The 15,755-nt window shown below is 34.7% G+C and overlaps 2 protein-coding genes across 2 annotated transcripts; one reads left to right on the forward strand and one right to left on the reverse strand.

Moving 5' to 3' along the window:
- Positions 1 to 17: 17 nt before the first annotated feature.
- On the forward strand, positions 18 to 10,232 carry LOC102805210 (uncharacterized). Its single transcript, XM_006812129.3, has 11 exons — positions 18 to 86; positions 4,278 to 4,400; positions 4,765 to 4,813; positions 5,126 to 5,201; positions 6,033 to 6,152; positions 6,463 to 6,509; positions 6,732 to 6,841; positions 7,245 to 7,356; positions 7,877 to 7,958; positions 8,427 to 8,589; positions 9,454 to 10,232. Exons 2-11 carry the CDS (start codon positions 4,297 to 4,299, stop codon positions 9,494 to 9,496), a joined length of 906 nt encoding a protein of 301 aa, XP_006812192.2. The 5' UTR covers positions 18 to 86; positions 4,278 to 4,296; the 3' UTR covers positions 9,497 to 10,232.
- A 479-nt stretch (positions 10,233 to 10,711) lies between these two features.
- On the reverse strand, positions 10,712 to 15,661 carry LOC102808285 (uncharacterized). The gene is made up of 4 exons (XM_085490825.1): positions 15,393 to 15,661; positions 13,023 to 13,083; positions 12,501 to 12,604; positions 10,712 to 11,415 (listed from the first exon to the last, which is right to left on the reverse strand). Exons 1-4 carry the CDS (start codon positions 15,576 to 15,578, stop codon positions 11,290 to 11,292), a joined length of 477 nt encoding a protein of 158 aa, XP_085346951.1. The 5' UTR covers positions 15,579 to 15,661; the 3' UTR covers positions 10,712 to 11,289.
- Between the last annotated feature and the right edge of the window lie 94 nt (positions 15,662 to 15,755).

Consider the following 15,755-nt stretch of genomic DNA (forward strand, 5'->3'; position numbering starts at 1 on the left):
GTGTTTTCGAACGAGGTTGACTCATCTCTGCTCGAAGATGGCGCAAGATTCGAACTGCTGTTTGCAGATTTGTTAGTACAAAACAGGTTTGGTGATTCAGTACTTGTACCTCGCATGTCTCAGTTTATATCTTAAATCTATAAGAAATCCTATTTTAGCATCTATAAGTGTTGTTTGCTGCCCGGGGAGACTGTTTAGGTGTTGTTTATTTCTGCACATGACTTCCATGAATATATTTGTGCACCCATGCTTTTGTCAATGGAGTACGTTGTCTGACTTTGTTCCTTTCCGTTCTCAGTGGAGTACGTTGTCTGACTTTGTTGTTTCCGTTCTCAAGGTCAATTTTATAGAACAAGTTCTAGCCCGAGGGCTCCATACATTGTCGCACCTAAAACAAAAGCCGTTGCCAAACCGGTGATAGAGGGACTTAGAAAAGGACATGGATTTGGCTTGTAATGCCCTATTCAGGGCTCATACCACTAATTGAATTTCCATAGACGACAATGTTAACATATGACGAGATTGCTATATGAAAATGACGAAGAAAGTTGAAAATATGGCTCAAAAATGGGAAATCAACATGCCAGTAATCAACCATATGAAAAAAACTAACATGTTGGCCAGCTCAAACTCTTGCAAATCTCAGGTAAACAAGACACATCTACTGTATTTGGATTGCACCAAGAGAAATCACTGGAAAAACACCAAGATTAGAACATCCATTAACACACAGAATAAACCCACAGGTACACAGCCGCTAAGTAGTAAACAAAAGACCACATGTTGGTCTCACCTCTGACCCAGGTGATTACGCCCTCAAACAGGGAGCACATGTAGTTCTAACGTCTACGGTTACTAATGGAGTTACTTCTCGCCTAGACCCTGTACAAATACCATTCCTTAAAGCGAACCTAAATGCGGCCTTAATTTATAGTTGTGTATATTCTAAACTGTATTCGAAATAATATTGCAGTGGTTTAATTTTGTTTTAATTATAACTGTAGCTTGGATAGGCATTTGAAGTGCTTGCAATTAAACACCATGGAGGCCATTCATGGAGGGGAATAAATAACGAACGAACATATTTAACATCCGGGTACTTTTCAAAGCTATGACGTTTTAGTATCTGATCGCATTCGTATACGCTATTGTACATAGCCGTTCATGCTGCCAAGCGCTGTGTACTACTAGTATCAACTCAACTTTTATATGCACAATGTGCTTTTTAAAACTTGGGTTAGAGTCTTATGCGTTTGAACCACAGTATTCTGAGAGTGAAAGCCCAATTACGTTGAAGTACCGTACTTCCCCGATCGTAAGCCCCTCCCGAGTATGAAGCCCATCCCTATATTTTTACTTGGTATTTATCGAGTTGAGAGCATTCACGATTATAAGAGTGTTTTTACTGGGCGTTGACGATATTCTTTAAAATATGTGTGTAAAAGGTGTGTTTCATTTCATAATAATCGTGATTGGCATGGTAGTTTGGTTCATGCTTTTAGTTTTATGAGAAAACTCGCATTAAATTCAGAGTGTATGGCGAACGTGCACAACGTGGTTCGCATCCTTTCTATTCTGTCATTTGATGACCCCCGATGTTGCAATTCTGGAGTAATCCATATTTCTGTGAGAGTAGCTTTCGAAAAGACAAAAATGTGATCGTTAAGTCGTGTACCTGGTTATTGGGCATGGTTTACTTTGAGACTACCATGAAAGGCCTAGGGTTTGAACGATGAGACATGTTGGCGACCGAGAAAGGTGTTTAAATTCTTCCTCCACACTCAGTTTACCCACGGTTACTATTAACCGTCGTTTATATTTCGGAAATTGCGAATCGCCAGTTTTTATGGAAAAAATCATCGTTTTTTTGTTGCAATCAGTGCTACAGATCGCATTTTAACATTCCGGTAATTCACTTCGCATTGCGTTAAAATATCATTGTCAATAATCGGAAAATTTCATCATTACGACACATCATTTTGATTGGTTAATGAAAGACATGACCTGTTATGTCAAAGGAAGTTGTTCCAGGTCAAATCGTGCTAAAAAACCTCATGGTGGAAAATTGCTTTACGTCGAGAGTTTGGGTACGATCGAAAACATACCAAAACGAAGATAATGATAAATGCCTTCGTCCACTGTTTTCTCACAGACCCTACTCATTATTTCACCGTAAATTCAGACGGTATGTAAATCGTATTGTAATAAAATGTGTGTGTTTTTTATGAACATGTTTGTTTCTTCATTGTAAGTGTCGTTCAAATCAATGACGCATTTTTTTTTTCAAAAATAAGTATTATTTTCCTGAGCCCGGCGTGGTGAACGAATAATTTTTTTGGATAATATTTCGTTGTTTGCAAGATGGTTACAGTGTTTAACCCCAAAACAAAATCATCATTTTTTCTGAGTTGGTCCTCGAGTACAAGCTCACCCCTTACTTTTCCCTTACGCGTTCATGCCTCCGGGCTTATGATCAGGGAAGTAAGGTATACTGTAAAAATTCAGATCAGTCCAGTGTGAGTGATGAGAGTATAGCGTCGACGATGCCCCTTGTTCGGATGATAGTTTTATTTCAAATTACACGGAAGTCTGTGAACAATCTGCTTGTGTTCCTGTGACAATTGTCCCATGATTTGCCAGTGCAGCCCCGTGAATACATGGACGAAAATGTTTCCACCACCACCTACAAACTCAAGATGCATACTCCAGCATCCATACTTTGAATAATTTGCACGTCGCACAGTGCAGTACTGGAAACAGCATTTATTAGACAGTTAGACAAAAAACAAAACAAAATGCCTGTCTCGATCAATCGCACATCTATAATGTTTGTATGTTGATACGCTTGTAAATAACATTAACGTAAAAGTCGAAACAACCTAGACTATAAGTCAATTCACCTGTCCAGCCAACTATGGCTCCCTAAGTTGCTTATATTTAATCAGATACTATTTCGTCATCATGCTTTGTTACCTTACCTGTTTAGACCTCATGAGGGCGTTTTTATTATGGCAAGATGGCGCAAACGGAAGTCCTTCGCAGGTTTATGGTTTCTCATATTTAAATCATCATAACTCTGAAGATAATCATTTTTTTTATATTTTTTTTTTCAAATTTATAATCAATATACATAACTTGATAAATACAAACACCAAAATAGGCTCTATTTAGTTCCCCTTTAAAGTATTTTTAATTATTTTTTTTTATATATCATGCAACTACTGTTTTTATTTCCATGGTTATATGTTTACGATGAGAAAATATAGTTGTGGGGCCATAGCTCTTCTTGTGTCAGTCTTTTGTCTTTGTAATGCCAGCGAGCTGTAATGACACAGCACCCTGGTAATACACATTTGTTGTCTTTATAGTTGTTATTATTGGATATTGAAATTATGTGTACACAGAAAAGCCATGGTTCCTTCCATTGCCAAATGACCCCCACAAGTGAAAGTTGATGAAAGTACACCATTTCCGGGAATTAGGCTGCTAAACTGTACATGGTAACTCCAGTGCCATGCATTTCTTCAGGTCGAACGAGGACAAAATTACTTGGCTAAATGATGCCACTGTAGTAGAACATCCCCTTGGAAGTGGAACAACTAAATCGCCGAGAAATTGTTGTCTGCAGTGCTTCTTACCTTTATTAGTAGTTTGCTATGGACCTCTTGGTATTTCTGTTGTCTATTTTCCCTACATCCTACATGCATTAAAATACATTTATTTGCACATTTCTCAAAAAAAGCTGTGGGCAGTATGCACATGCATCTGAAGCAGATAACCATTTCGCTTTAACCAGTGACGTCATATTGTCCTCGTTCGACCTGAAGAAAATGGCTGCCACTGGACTTGTGTGTGGCCCAAAGCACTAAATCCTTGGAAAAGAACATCAATCTAATCTCTTTGTCAGGGTTTCGCTTTGGTGAGAGTTTAATAAACCTAATATCGATTGGCGATACCGGTAGTTTTGATAGTGTGATGCGACAAAATAGTCTGCTTATGTTTACTTTGTGTTACGCAAGTCTATTGGAGGAACCATAGCTTTTCTGTAAAATGATAAAATGCTAATATCTAAAAAAAAATGTATCAGAAATGACTATAAATACCATCACAAAATTAAAGACCAACACAAGAATAGTTATGGACAAACAGCTAATTAAAAATATTGAATTCAGTTCAGTGGAGGGGGACTGTTTGAAAGTGAAATATGATTTCATTTGTGCACATTGACTACACTGCATTTATATTTATTGATTCAAATCCAACAATTTTTCTTTCAGAAATCCAGTCCATATAATAATGCATCTTCGTCAATTTAAAATTCCATGTCCAGATACAAGGCTTATAAAACATGGTAACACAGTGTACAAGTTTAAATTGCAGTATGACTGTGGACATACTTGGTATATAAATATTTATTTTATCATAGTGATTGTAGTTTAAATTAAGCATACTGTACGTCATCAATAAAGGATCTGCAGGAATATTCTAAGTAATTCTTCAAAACAACCACGTTCCCAAAATTAATATCATAATGAGGATTTACATCTACAAATGTATAAGATTAAATTGTGTAACTTTCGTAAGCATGGACATGAATGTGATGAAGCTCTCAGGAAAAGCAAACTCTTGTGCTTTGTGCCTGTTAGTTAAGCGATCCTATTTTGTGCACATCAATCAATCAAACCAATCATACATTGTACATGCAACTTTGTTTTAGTTTTTGTTTTGAAGTTTAATGAAATTATTTGCTTGCAATCTACACAGTCGAACTGATCTGCCATGTAATGGAAATGTCATACAGGAGGAAATGGAGGTAAACTTTTATAAAGTTAGATTTATTTTGTGAGCACAATTCATTATTGATAATTAGAGAATTAAATATTGTCTTGAGAATGCAGCTACATATATATGCTGTTGTAAACACAAGATTCCTTCACTAAATTACTTACTGTGAAATATAGGAAAACAGGTATATTCACTGGATTTTATTTTCACTGAATCGTCCCTTCAGCGAAAATAAATTACAAGTGAAAACTAAGTATTTTACAGTATTGTACACACACTTTGGTAGTAAACCTCATACTGTATTGATAAATACAGAAATATTTTTTGTTTTTTCTTACAGAAGGTTATAAAAATAGTTTTGAAAAATCAACAAGATCTGCAACCAATGAAGACTGATCATTTTGTGGTTTATCCTTGTATCCTTTGATGTGTGGAATGTGTTATTCTATAGTATTGTCAACAAAAACAATTCTCTGTACCTCAAATACAAATGTCTTCAACGTGGAACGTTTTCACCTAGTTTCGGACATTGCATCACAGGAGAAGGTCAACATAGGCGACATTTGCATAACACGATCAAAGAACCTATTGACGTTCTGATAGATGTGTTTTAATAGGTATCAACTTGTTAGAGGTTGTTCAAAATATGATCGTGTGGATGTTAAGTAGAGTTCCACTCAGTTTAGTCACTAGAAAATGTGAAACAAAAATAGGCTCACCATAGTAGTAAGACATAATAAAAGTATTAAGTTAAATGATTTGAAAATGAATAGAAAAATGATTGAGCATGATCTGCACTTGGTCTCATATCTAAACTGACACATTATAAAACAGGATGCTGAAAAAAAAAAAAAAAAACATTTTCCACGTATAATAACAGTTTATGTGAATAAATAGTTCCCATTTCAGATTCTCAGTCGAACAAGGTTTTTCTAACGTTACTGGTATGTTTTTGAGTTTCATATATTGGTCAACCAATATTCCAGACATTTTGATGAGTTGGCGTGTTCCAGTAATGTGTAGACAATGTAAGTTCGGTAGAGATGACAAATTTAACTACAAAAAGACAGAATGGCAGACATGACTCTACTCCTATGATGGCTGAACTGATAGTTCATTGCATTTTTTTGTTGCCATTCTCTGTTTCGAAGTCACATAGTTACTGCGGAATCGAACAGACGAGCAGCTCGAAGCTGTATTCAAGATACTGAGAATTGAAAAGTTCCTTAATCAGTTTTAATTACTAGGTAAAAAGCAATGGAATGCTGCAAGACAGTTAAAGTTTCTTGAAAATGGCAAGAAATTGGAAGTTTCTTCAAACATGTTTCTCATTTATTTGGAAGACAATGATGATAGACTTGTGCAAGGTAAATCAAATGGTATAACTAGAACAGCCTTGTGTTTGTATCAAATGGTATACTGTAAAATACTTTATTTTCGCTTGGAATTAATTTTCGCTTAAGGAATGATTCAGTGAAAATAAAATCCAATTTTTCCTATATACTTTACATTCAACAATGAATTCCATACAAAACACCCGAAAAGTCTTTTCAGTGAAAATTAATTCCAGCTAAAATAAAGCATTTTACAGTAACTAGAACAGCCATGTGTTGAATCAAATGGTACCGGTATATCCATGTATGATAGTTAATGGCGATGGTTAAACTTATCTTACAGGTACAAGTAATGATAACATTACTGATGAGGTTACCAGAGATTCAAAGGTAAAGTGCACTTTCTTGACTTCAATTGTGACAAGAGTGAAAGCCTTTCATAGTATCCAGTGAAGTTCACTGTCAATATAAATATACAAACTTTCTAGATAAATGAGAACAATTTTGGTTGTCTTGTATTGCATAATTTCAGTGAGATTTTCTAGTCATTCATGGTTATGAAAGTTGTGTACCATAATCTATTACCGGTATATACTTTTGTTCTAACAATAGAGAAAAAAACCTGTGGCATTAGAAAAGTCCTCCAGGAAACATAGTTCATCAGTCTCACATGAAGAACACAAAGCAAATGTTATACAGGCAGAAATCAAAACACCTGATGGGTAAGTTGTGTACAGTGATATTAAACGGTTATCAGACCAAAAAATGGCTTGATTATTACTCCATTTATAGAGGATATTCTTAACAATCATTACAGTAGAACTTTTTAGAACTTTTTATATTTTCGTTTATATACTTTTAAAGCATTTTATTCAGATCTGTTTAGTGTCACTGAAATAGACATCTTGTACCAACACATGTTATTACATGCACAGTGAAATTTCTTTAATATTTTACCTGCCAACTCCAGACACAGTAAGCAAGGGTGGCAATTTTGTTTGAAGTGCTACTGTAACAACTGAAAATGGGAGGCAACTGACAACTCTGGGAAGGTTAATTATTATGCGAGTATGTGAAGTGCTCCCCTTACACTTAAATAACACTTTTAAATGTATATACCGGTAGTGGAAAACAGTCAAGCAGTGGCAAATATTTCTTACGAAAGAGACCTGTGCAGCAATCAAATGAAGAACCCAGTTCTAAAAGACCAGTTAGACGTTTAATTGATCTTTCACAGGTATTGTTGACATTTGATTGTAAATACATTGTCACTTCATTTTATTATTTACTTATTTAGAATACATTGGTCATCTGTCTATTAAACATTGGTATATAGTGAAATTACTAGCCATACATACTACTGTGTTTTCTTGTGTTTATTAAATTACATCACTATAAAGAGCATACTGTAAATAGGTTAATTATTCACTGGGTTTTAATTTTGCTTATTTCACTGACTGGAAAATGCACTAAATTAAAACCCAGTGAATATGTAAAATTTAGCATAGAACACATTAGCTAAATTGTAAAACCATGAATTTAAAATCCACTGAATATGCCTGAAATGGTAAATCAGCAAAATTTAAACCCAGTGAAAATTAGTCATTTTACAGTACTTGAGGTGCTTGGCACAGGCATTTGATATTTGGCCTAAATTGAAAGATATTTTACACTTTATTTATATTGTTTAATTCTGTTCACAGATGTATAACATGAATACTGTACACAGTGTATTTATTGTCTATTTCTGCATTTAGGATGTTAAGACTAGATCCTCATCACATTCTCCTTATGAAGGCACAACAGCAGAAGCTGATGGTATTCCTGAAGACCCAGAAGGTGAGATTCCACTATGCCTTAGGATGGGGTATCATGTCCAGAGGTTGTATTAGGTTGAGGTTGATGGGTCAGCATTGACTTCAAATCATTCATATCATGCTGATTTGTTAGAAGAGATAAAAAAGATGTACAGTACTACAAACAAAATGGGAGGTGGTATATCTTGCTACATTTCATTCAAAATAATTCTGTATTCTCCTTATATACACATTTCTTTTTTCGCCTGCATTTGCTTGGCATTTTCGTAATTTTTGCATTATGTGTCAGGAATTACACCAACAGCACTATATTTTACATATTATTACACTCAGGTGATATAGTGCCATTACATACTGATGTTTGAAAGTACTGGGGGCAATATCACATTCATAGCTAAGTGCATTCCAAACTAAGGTAGTTCCATACTGATCTGTATAATCATTTTAAGATTAGAATGGTAACAAAAAGTTAAGTCAAAATTTCTTACAGGCACGATAGTGTTAGTAAATAGAAGACCAGGAAGAGATGTTATTCAACAAAATCAGTTACAGGAATTGATGAGATTACAGAACTTAGCCAGACCTTCACAACAATATGCTAATAGAAATACTAGATCTCAACAACATAAAGGAACACTACAAACCATATGGGAGTAAGTATTAGGATAGTCAGAATAAATAGAACAAACTACATGTATACGAGAGCAAGTATAAAATTATGGAGAATAGACAAATATAGGAATATCAGAATTGACTATACAAACTATGGGATTAGGTATCAGAATAGTCGGATTAGATGCCATAAACTATAGAAGAAACAATAAAAGGGGCTATGGTATATGGGAAGAACTATCAGGATAGACAATTGCGACTACAAACTTGGGAGTAAGTATCAGCATATATAGTATACAAACTATGCGGGAGTAGCTATCAAAATAGACAGAATAAAAATTGCAAACTATGGTATGCCAGTGTATACCTTATGAAGTGTCTGGATATACAATAGCCACTACCAGTACAAACTATGGGAGTAAGTTATCAGGATACACAAACTATATGAGTAAATATCAGGTGGGAATAGACAGACATAGATACTACAAATTATATGAGTTAATACCAGGATAGACACTATACTATGAAGTAAGTATCAGAACGGACACAATAGATACTACAAACTAGGTGGAGTGTAGGTATGATGGACAGAATATACACTACAAATTATATGAATGGGACAAACAGATCAAAATATATGGGAGTAGATATCATACAACAAACCAGAATACAAACTATATTGGAGTAAGTATCCCCATAAACAGAATAAACTATATGGGAGTAGATACCAGGACAAACAGAACATACAACAAACCAGAATACAAACTATATTGGAGTAGGTATCCCCATAAACAGAATAAACTATATGGGAGGGTAGGTATCAGCATAGAATGAACACAACACACCTTCTTTGCCTGACAATCTGCTGCAATTGTAATAACACTTATCTTTCTTCTATATCACAGTACTTTCATGACGCCTGCCAAAATGCTACTCAGAAAAAAGTAGGACGCAGTTGAGTTCAAAGTTTCATTTCCATAGAAAAAAACAAACAATCGTGAATAGGCACTTTTATAAGGATTATTTCACAAGTACTACTTCGTTTTGTAAATTCAATTTTCCTGATTTATCATTGTCTTGTTACCTTGTATTTCATTGAAACATATTATGTAAAGTAACTGTACAATTTGTCATCAGTTATCACAATATTGTGATAGCTTTTCCACAATGTGTATGTGGTTATTTTGAAGATAATTATCAATGATTTTGGTAGTGTCTTAATTTTTACCAATTTAAATAAGCATCTTCATAATGCAATATTCCACATTTATGTAGTATTTTCATTAACATTGTAGTTGGCACTAAAGTATTTAAAGTTGCATTTCATAATTTGTTAGAAATTAAGAGAATACAAGCACTTACTATTTTTTTTTTATTTGTATATAAATATATTGTTAAGTTAAAACTGTCTCAGTTTTATTTTGTTTTCACAACTGTCATGGAATTTGGCAAGTAGAGAGCAGTTTTATCACTGACCAACTGTATGCCCTGATACAAGGCGGAATGCTAATTTTTCATTTTAAATGTGATGGTTTATTAAAATGTTAAGTTTCCCTAACTGAACACAATCAGTCCAAGAAATAGGTCAATCTAAAAGTTTGTTGGCAACTGCATCAGTTGCATTTGAACTTGTTTTGAGTGGCAGCCATTTTAGTGCTAAATATTAATTTCTTTTGCTTCAGAACCAGATCTCTGCCATGTATTTCTTGTGGGACCTTGTATGCATGCCTTTTTGTTTACAGAGTGAAACAAAGCAGGTTTAAATCGAATGTACTGTAGAATGGCTAATTTTCACTGGGTTTAAATTTCACTGATTTACCATTTCAGGCATATTCAGTGGGTTTTAAATTCACGGTTTCGTCATTTAGATAATGTGTTCTATGCTAAATTTTACATATTCACTGGGTTTTAATTTAGCGCATTTTCTAGTCAGCGAAATAAGCTAAATTAAAACCCAGTGAATAATTACCCCCTTTACAGTATGCTGTTGAAGATCACACAGATGCATTCCAATTTCAGGTTCTAACTCAAAATGGCTGACTGGTTTGGTTTCAGTTTGTTCAATTACAATTTGCTGATAAGGACTGATTGTTAATGACGTGTTTGCCTCTTATTTTTTGCTCTCTAAAAATAAAGGATTTAATGATTCACAAATGAAATATATAGAGTAATTATATTTTATTGCACAAGATATGAGAATTCATTTAATAAGAAAATAGATTTGAGTTAATCATCCATCAAAGCTGTTACAATTATTATACAAATGTCTTTGTAATCAGAATTTATAGCATGCTGTCATTCTGGGAAAAATTACTGTACTAATATATTAAATCCCAGCTACATCCAAATTAAGATAGATAATGCATAGATATGTTTTAAAAGTATCTTGATACGCCATACTAAATACATGTATTACAAAACAAACAGATCAGAACATTCTCTACAGCTACTTCCGGGCATATAGATATGGGTGCAAGTGTCTTCAATCCATAGCACACTTCCTAACATTGGTATGTGTGCAACTGTTAACAATTCAGAATGTGGCTTCAATTCATAGCACACTTTCTGACATTGTTTACAGTTCAAAATGTGGCTTCAAACATTGGTAAGTGTTTACAATTCAGAATGTGGCTTTAATCTACAGCACACTTCCTAACATGGGTATGTGTGCAAGTGTTTACAATTCACAATGTGGCTTTAATCTGCAGCACACTTCCTAACATGGGTATGTGTTTAAGTGTTTACAGTTCAGAATGTGGCTTCACTCCACCATCAAATTTCATATATCCCACAACTGGATATTTTTTCTGGTATGTTTCTGTGTATACTCTTTGGAGATCGTCCATTTCTCTGTCTGTTAATCCTGTCTGAAAAACCAGATTAAAAATTTATTGTCAGTGTAATGACTATTTTATTGATAAGGAATATGGAAATCTCCAAGTTTTCAAAGTACATGCCTTAATACCTAATATTTCATTCATCAACTTGTATACAGCTCAGTTGGCACTTGGATGGTCAAAAGATAGGCATAAACATTCTGAATTTTTAAAAGTTTGACTTAATACAAATTGCTGGTGAATTTGCGAGCGGTAAATATTCTGCAGACCAGACATCTATGAGATGCTGAATTGTTAGTTACAGGCAATATAGTTTTCTAGCTCCGTTGTCGACTTTGTCGAGCGGAGCTTATCATATGAGTGATCGTCCGTCCAAATCCAATTGCTTTGATATATTATACATATAGGTACTACATGTGGACCTCTCTCAGATTTGTTCATATTCTAATGATATCTTCTGTTCTTTAATTGCCATGTGCATTGCTAACAGCGGAGCTATCTCAGCTTGACACAGGAACCCAAAGGTTGGCGTTTCAGAAAAAGGAAATTTTTAATTTGAAAAGGACATTTTTTGTATGTTCTACATAAACATACATGTGCCACCCCCAGTTTATAGATTCAACCTAATGCTGTAGAATTACATACTGTAAAACGTGTTGAAAAAGCGAATTGAGGTAAAAATTTGTATGTCGCATGCCAAAACAAATGCGCAGTTATCACCTCCATAAAAACAAAGAAAAACGGTTAAGTGTAATTAGGAAGCGCCCCAGATTTTTATGTTACAGATTACTGTATACAAATCCCCAAAGCCTTGGCCATTTTGAATTTATAATGAAGTCATTAGCGATTCAGTTCTCTTGCTAAACTCGCTAAAAATGCTCACGAAAAAGACATGTTTTACAGTAATATGATATTTTCATAATAAGTCTTGTTGAAAACTTACTAACATGGACGAACTGGAATGTAATTATATTTGTCTCGCCTAATTATAGATGTGGATCTATAATATTTCACATTGTAAACTTGTTATTTCTTGAAAATTCCATGGATCAAACTGATCAGCAAAAATGTATGGTGACAAAATATTAGTGTAACCAATTTAAAAGAATACAAACCACGTCATAGGTCAGGTCTTCAGGTGCTAGAGACATCTTTGCCACAGCTCTGGTAGAGTCTTTACCAACTAATGCATTATAAGGGGCATCTTTACCATAGAAATCTGAAATCACAAGAAATTATCATTATAATTGACCTCGTGTCCACAGGATGGATTAAAATCTAGACTGGTGAAGGTTGTCTGGAACATAAATGTTTCTATATGGTCCAACAACAAAATGTGATAAGTATCATCTGTAGTGGCAAGCTTATGCGTTTATTTTCTTAATTATTCTATCATAAAAAATCTACTTAAAAATTCCCCAAAATGTTCATTACGCTACAGTTAAAACCACAGTGATTTTGTCATTGAACAGTCATTAGAATAACTGATTACTGACTTTGTTTCAAAATATTGTCAGGTGTGGGGGAGATTTGTCTACAAACTATTACTTCTACATGTAAATATTTTGAAGCAAAGTTGGTAATCAATTTTTTTTACAACAATCTTTTGGTGGTTTTCACTGTTACAAGATAGATACCTTTTCCTGAAGTCACATCGAATACCGTTCCTTTTACAGCAAGATATATTGGTAAATCAGGCTGCAATGATAAATATGTATAATTATATATTAGTCATTACCATAACTTTGAATGATTCATAACATCCAGTACCACTTAAGGAGGTTCATGTCATTTAAATTTCTCTCATGCTCAAGAAAAACATCTTTTCAATTCTTGCATAAATGTTCTGAAGAAAATTAGTCAATGTAAACACAGGCCATCAAAATTTAATATTATGCCATCATTACTGAACAATAGGCATGCTCCATAATAGACATTATTATTATGCAAATTATGTAATTAGTTTGCCTAGTCTCATTGAAATGCAATTGATGTTTTTTGAGATATAGGTGGGATACCCAAAACTAATATCATTGTCTCATTTGAATTTGAAATCTTGCAATATCCGTGGAGCAGACATGCATACAGACAGACAGGGTAACTGCAAAGACTCGCACTGTGCGAGTCAAAAATAGTATTTGTCGATTTATTATTCCTCAGCTCCTGAGAGCGAGGTTATTTGTAGATATGCTGGCAATCGCCTCTGTGTCTGCGGAAGTACTATGGGAGATTGCATGATGGGAGTGAAAATTCTTTTGATCAATAAAATAATTTTATAAAAGTGAAAACTAGAGTGACTGTGAAATAAAGGTCATGGAATCTGGATGAAATAATAAGATGAAACTGAACTGGTATGAAAGGGAGGTAAATGTAGCTAGAATGCAAGGTTAAATTCCGGAGGTCAAAATACGTCACAATGCATTCATCATTGCGGCTGCAAAGTAACAACTATGGATGCAGTAAAAGACTTTATTTGCAGTTTGCGTGAATGGCCGGGAAAAAAACATGCAAATTATGTGCTTCAGTAACAGTATCTGCTGCTTTTTTGTTCAAAATTAACACAAGAAATGCTGCCAAAAGACATTTCCTTCTAGTAAACAAAACGTTTATCTTGTAAATGTTATGGTTCTGTTACAGCAAATCTCAGAAGTATTGGGGCATCCAATTTGCAAACTCGCTAGCGAATTGGCTAACTGCTTGGCTTTCGAATCTCGCTGGCGCCGATTTGTGGTCGCGTCTACTCGGGGCGAGTCCATATTGTTTAGGTGATATGAAATGCTTTTACGCGGTTTGAATAAAGAGACAAGTTGAGAAACAGTTTCCTACAAAGAAGGAGAAAATAAATTTTCACATCCAACCGCTAATAATATTCGACCTCATTCGTCGTTTTGGAGGTAGCCATCAGGACATCGATTACGAACAGCGAGTTACGAAAACATTGAGTTACAGAAATGACGCCCATGTTTTTCAAACCACGCCCACTTTTGTGAAACCACGTCCAAATTGTAACTCGATGTTCAAGGGTGACAGTCGTGTTGCGTCCTGTTCGATATGGAACTCATGGCGACGTACACAACGCGTGTAAAATACGACCACCACGCTTTCAATTAACAGTTAACAGAACTTCGAGTTACGGGCACCATACACTTCGAACTTTAAATAACAGTTAATCAAACTTCGAGTAACGGGCAACATATATTTTTTGTTTTGTTTAACTTTCTAATTATTTAACTCGAATTGTAATTAACAGTAAGCAACGTAGATTGTAGTTATTGTTCATCCAAATACTGTCTTTCATTTTTTACCACGCAATGAGATTGCTTGTTTCAACTTTTGGGCTTAGTCCCTGTACATCTTCACAACTTTACAGAGGCCAGAGTCGTGATACTTCCTCATCGGCGTCATTCCATATTTTCATCATCTTAGACTCTCTCTCTCTTTTATTATGTAACGATTCATTGTAAATTAAAAAACTCACGAATGTCTTCCGTGTCACTAGTTCAACGTGTGAAATCATATTTTCAAATCTTCACATTACTCGATTTTGGCGCGTTTTGTTGCAATAATAACAGTAACATTGTTGCAACATTACAGACACGCACATGAGTTACCAACTCGAATTTGAATAACTGCTAATTAAAGTTACAAAATATGAAAGTTACTGAATGTGGACGTGCAACACAACCCAAAATTTGCCGTTTATCATCCATATTTCGATACCAATGTGTTGATTGCGTGCCTGGTAATTCTAACTAACTACTTTTTTTGCAAAATTTGCCCAGCCTTGCTTCTACCATTCATTTAAGTGAACTCCACATTGTCCTTAACAGTAAAGGGTAATGCAGATATATTGTAAATTACACAGAGGTAACACTACAATACATTTCCCTTTACATCCATTATATTACATAACAGTCTTTGAGCTGAGGCAGTTATGGTTCTACAACCATCACCAGTTCTCTTGTATATATTTATATTTTCAGCCATCAAGTGACTGCATTACTCACATTGGTTCCGTCATACATAGCAATTTCTTCATCTGTAAATGCCCTTAAAGATTCTTGACTTTTCTCTAATTTCCGTTCTTGTTGTGTCCCTGTTGTAGTTTCGTCCTTGCTTTCATCTTCAGCTGAAACTAAATTAGAAGACAGCAAAACAAAAAGCAAAAGCGTCTGAAGCAACATCAACGCCATGGTTCAATATTTCGCCGGGAGTTCCCTTACAGTCAATTTAATTCGTAGAAGGTATGCGGAAGTGATTGAAATAACCAATCGAAATCAGGCTTTCATGGAGACCTTAGAGTTCTGATAATTCTGTCAGTGCATCTTTTATAGTCACAGTTTCAACCAAAAGCATTTATATTCAATAAT

Source organism: Saccoglossus kowalevskii, chromosome 2, assembly GCF_978046115.1.
Source record: "Saccoglossus kowalevskii chromosome 2, keSacKowa6.1, whole genome shotgun sequence".
NCBI classification, from domain to species: Eukaryota; Metazoa; Hemichordata; class Enteropneusta; family Harrimaniidae; genus Saccoglossus; species Saccoglossus kowalevskii.

What these genes read in the sequence shown, in the direction of transcription:
- LOC102805210 (XM_006812129.3), top strand. Translation starts at nt 4,297, where the DNA reads ATGCATCTTCGTCAATTTAAAATTCCATGTCCAGATACAAGGCTTATA. An exon ending in TGATGATAGACTTGTGCAAG is followed by an intron (nt 6,153 to 6,462) that starts GTAAATCAAATG and finishes CTTATCTTACAG; the next exon opens with GTACAAGTAATGATAACATT. An exon ending in TATTCCTGAAGACCCAGAAG is followed by an intron (nt 7,959 to 8,426) that starts GTGAGATTCCAC and finishes AATTTCTTACAG; the next exon opens with GCACGATAGTGTTAGTAAAT.
- LOC102808285 (XM_085490825.1), bottom strand. Translation starts at nt 15,578, where the DNA reads ATGGCGTTGATGTTGCTTCAGACGCTTTTGCTTTTTGTTTTGCTGTCT. An exon ending in CTATGTATGACGGAACCAAT is followed by an intron (nt 13,084 to 15,392) that starts GTGAGTAATGCA and finishes TTATCATTGCAG; the next exon opens with CCTGATTTACCAATATATCT. An exon ending in CGATGTGACTTCAGGAAAAG is followed by an intron (nt 12,605 to 13,022) that starts GTATCTATCTTG and finishes TTGTGATTTCAG; the next exon opens with ATTTCTATGGTAAAGATGCC.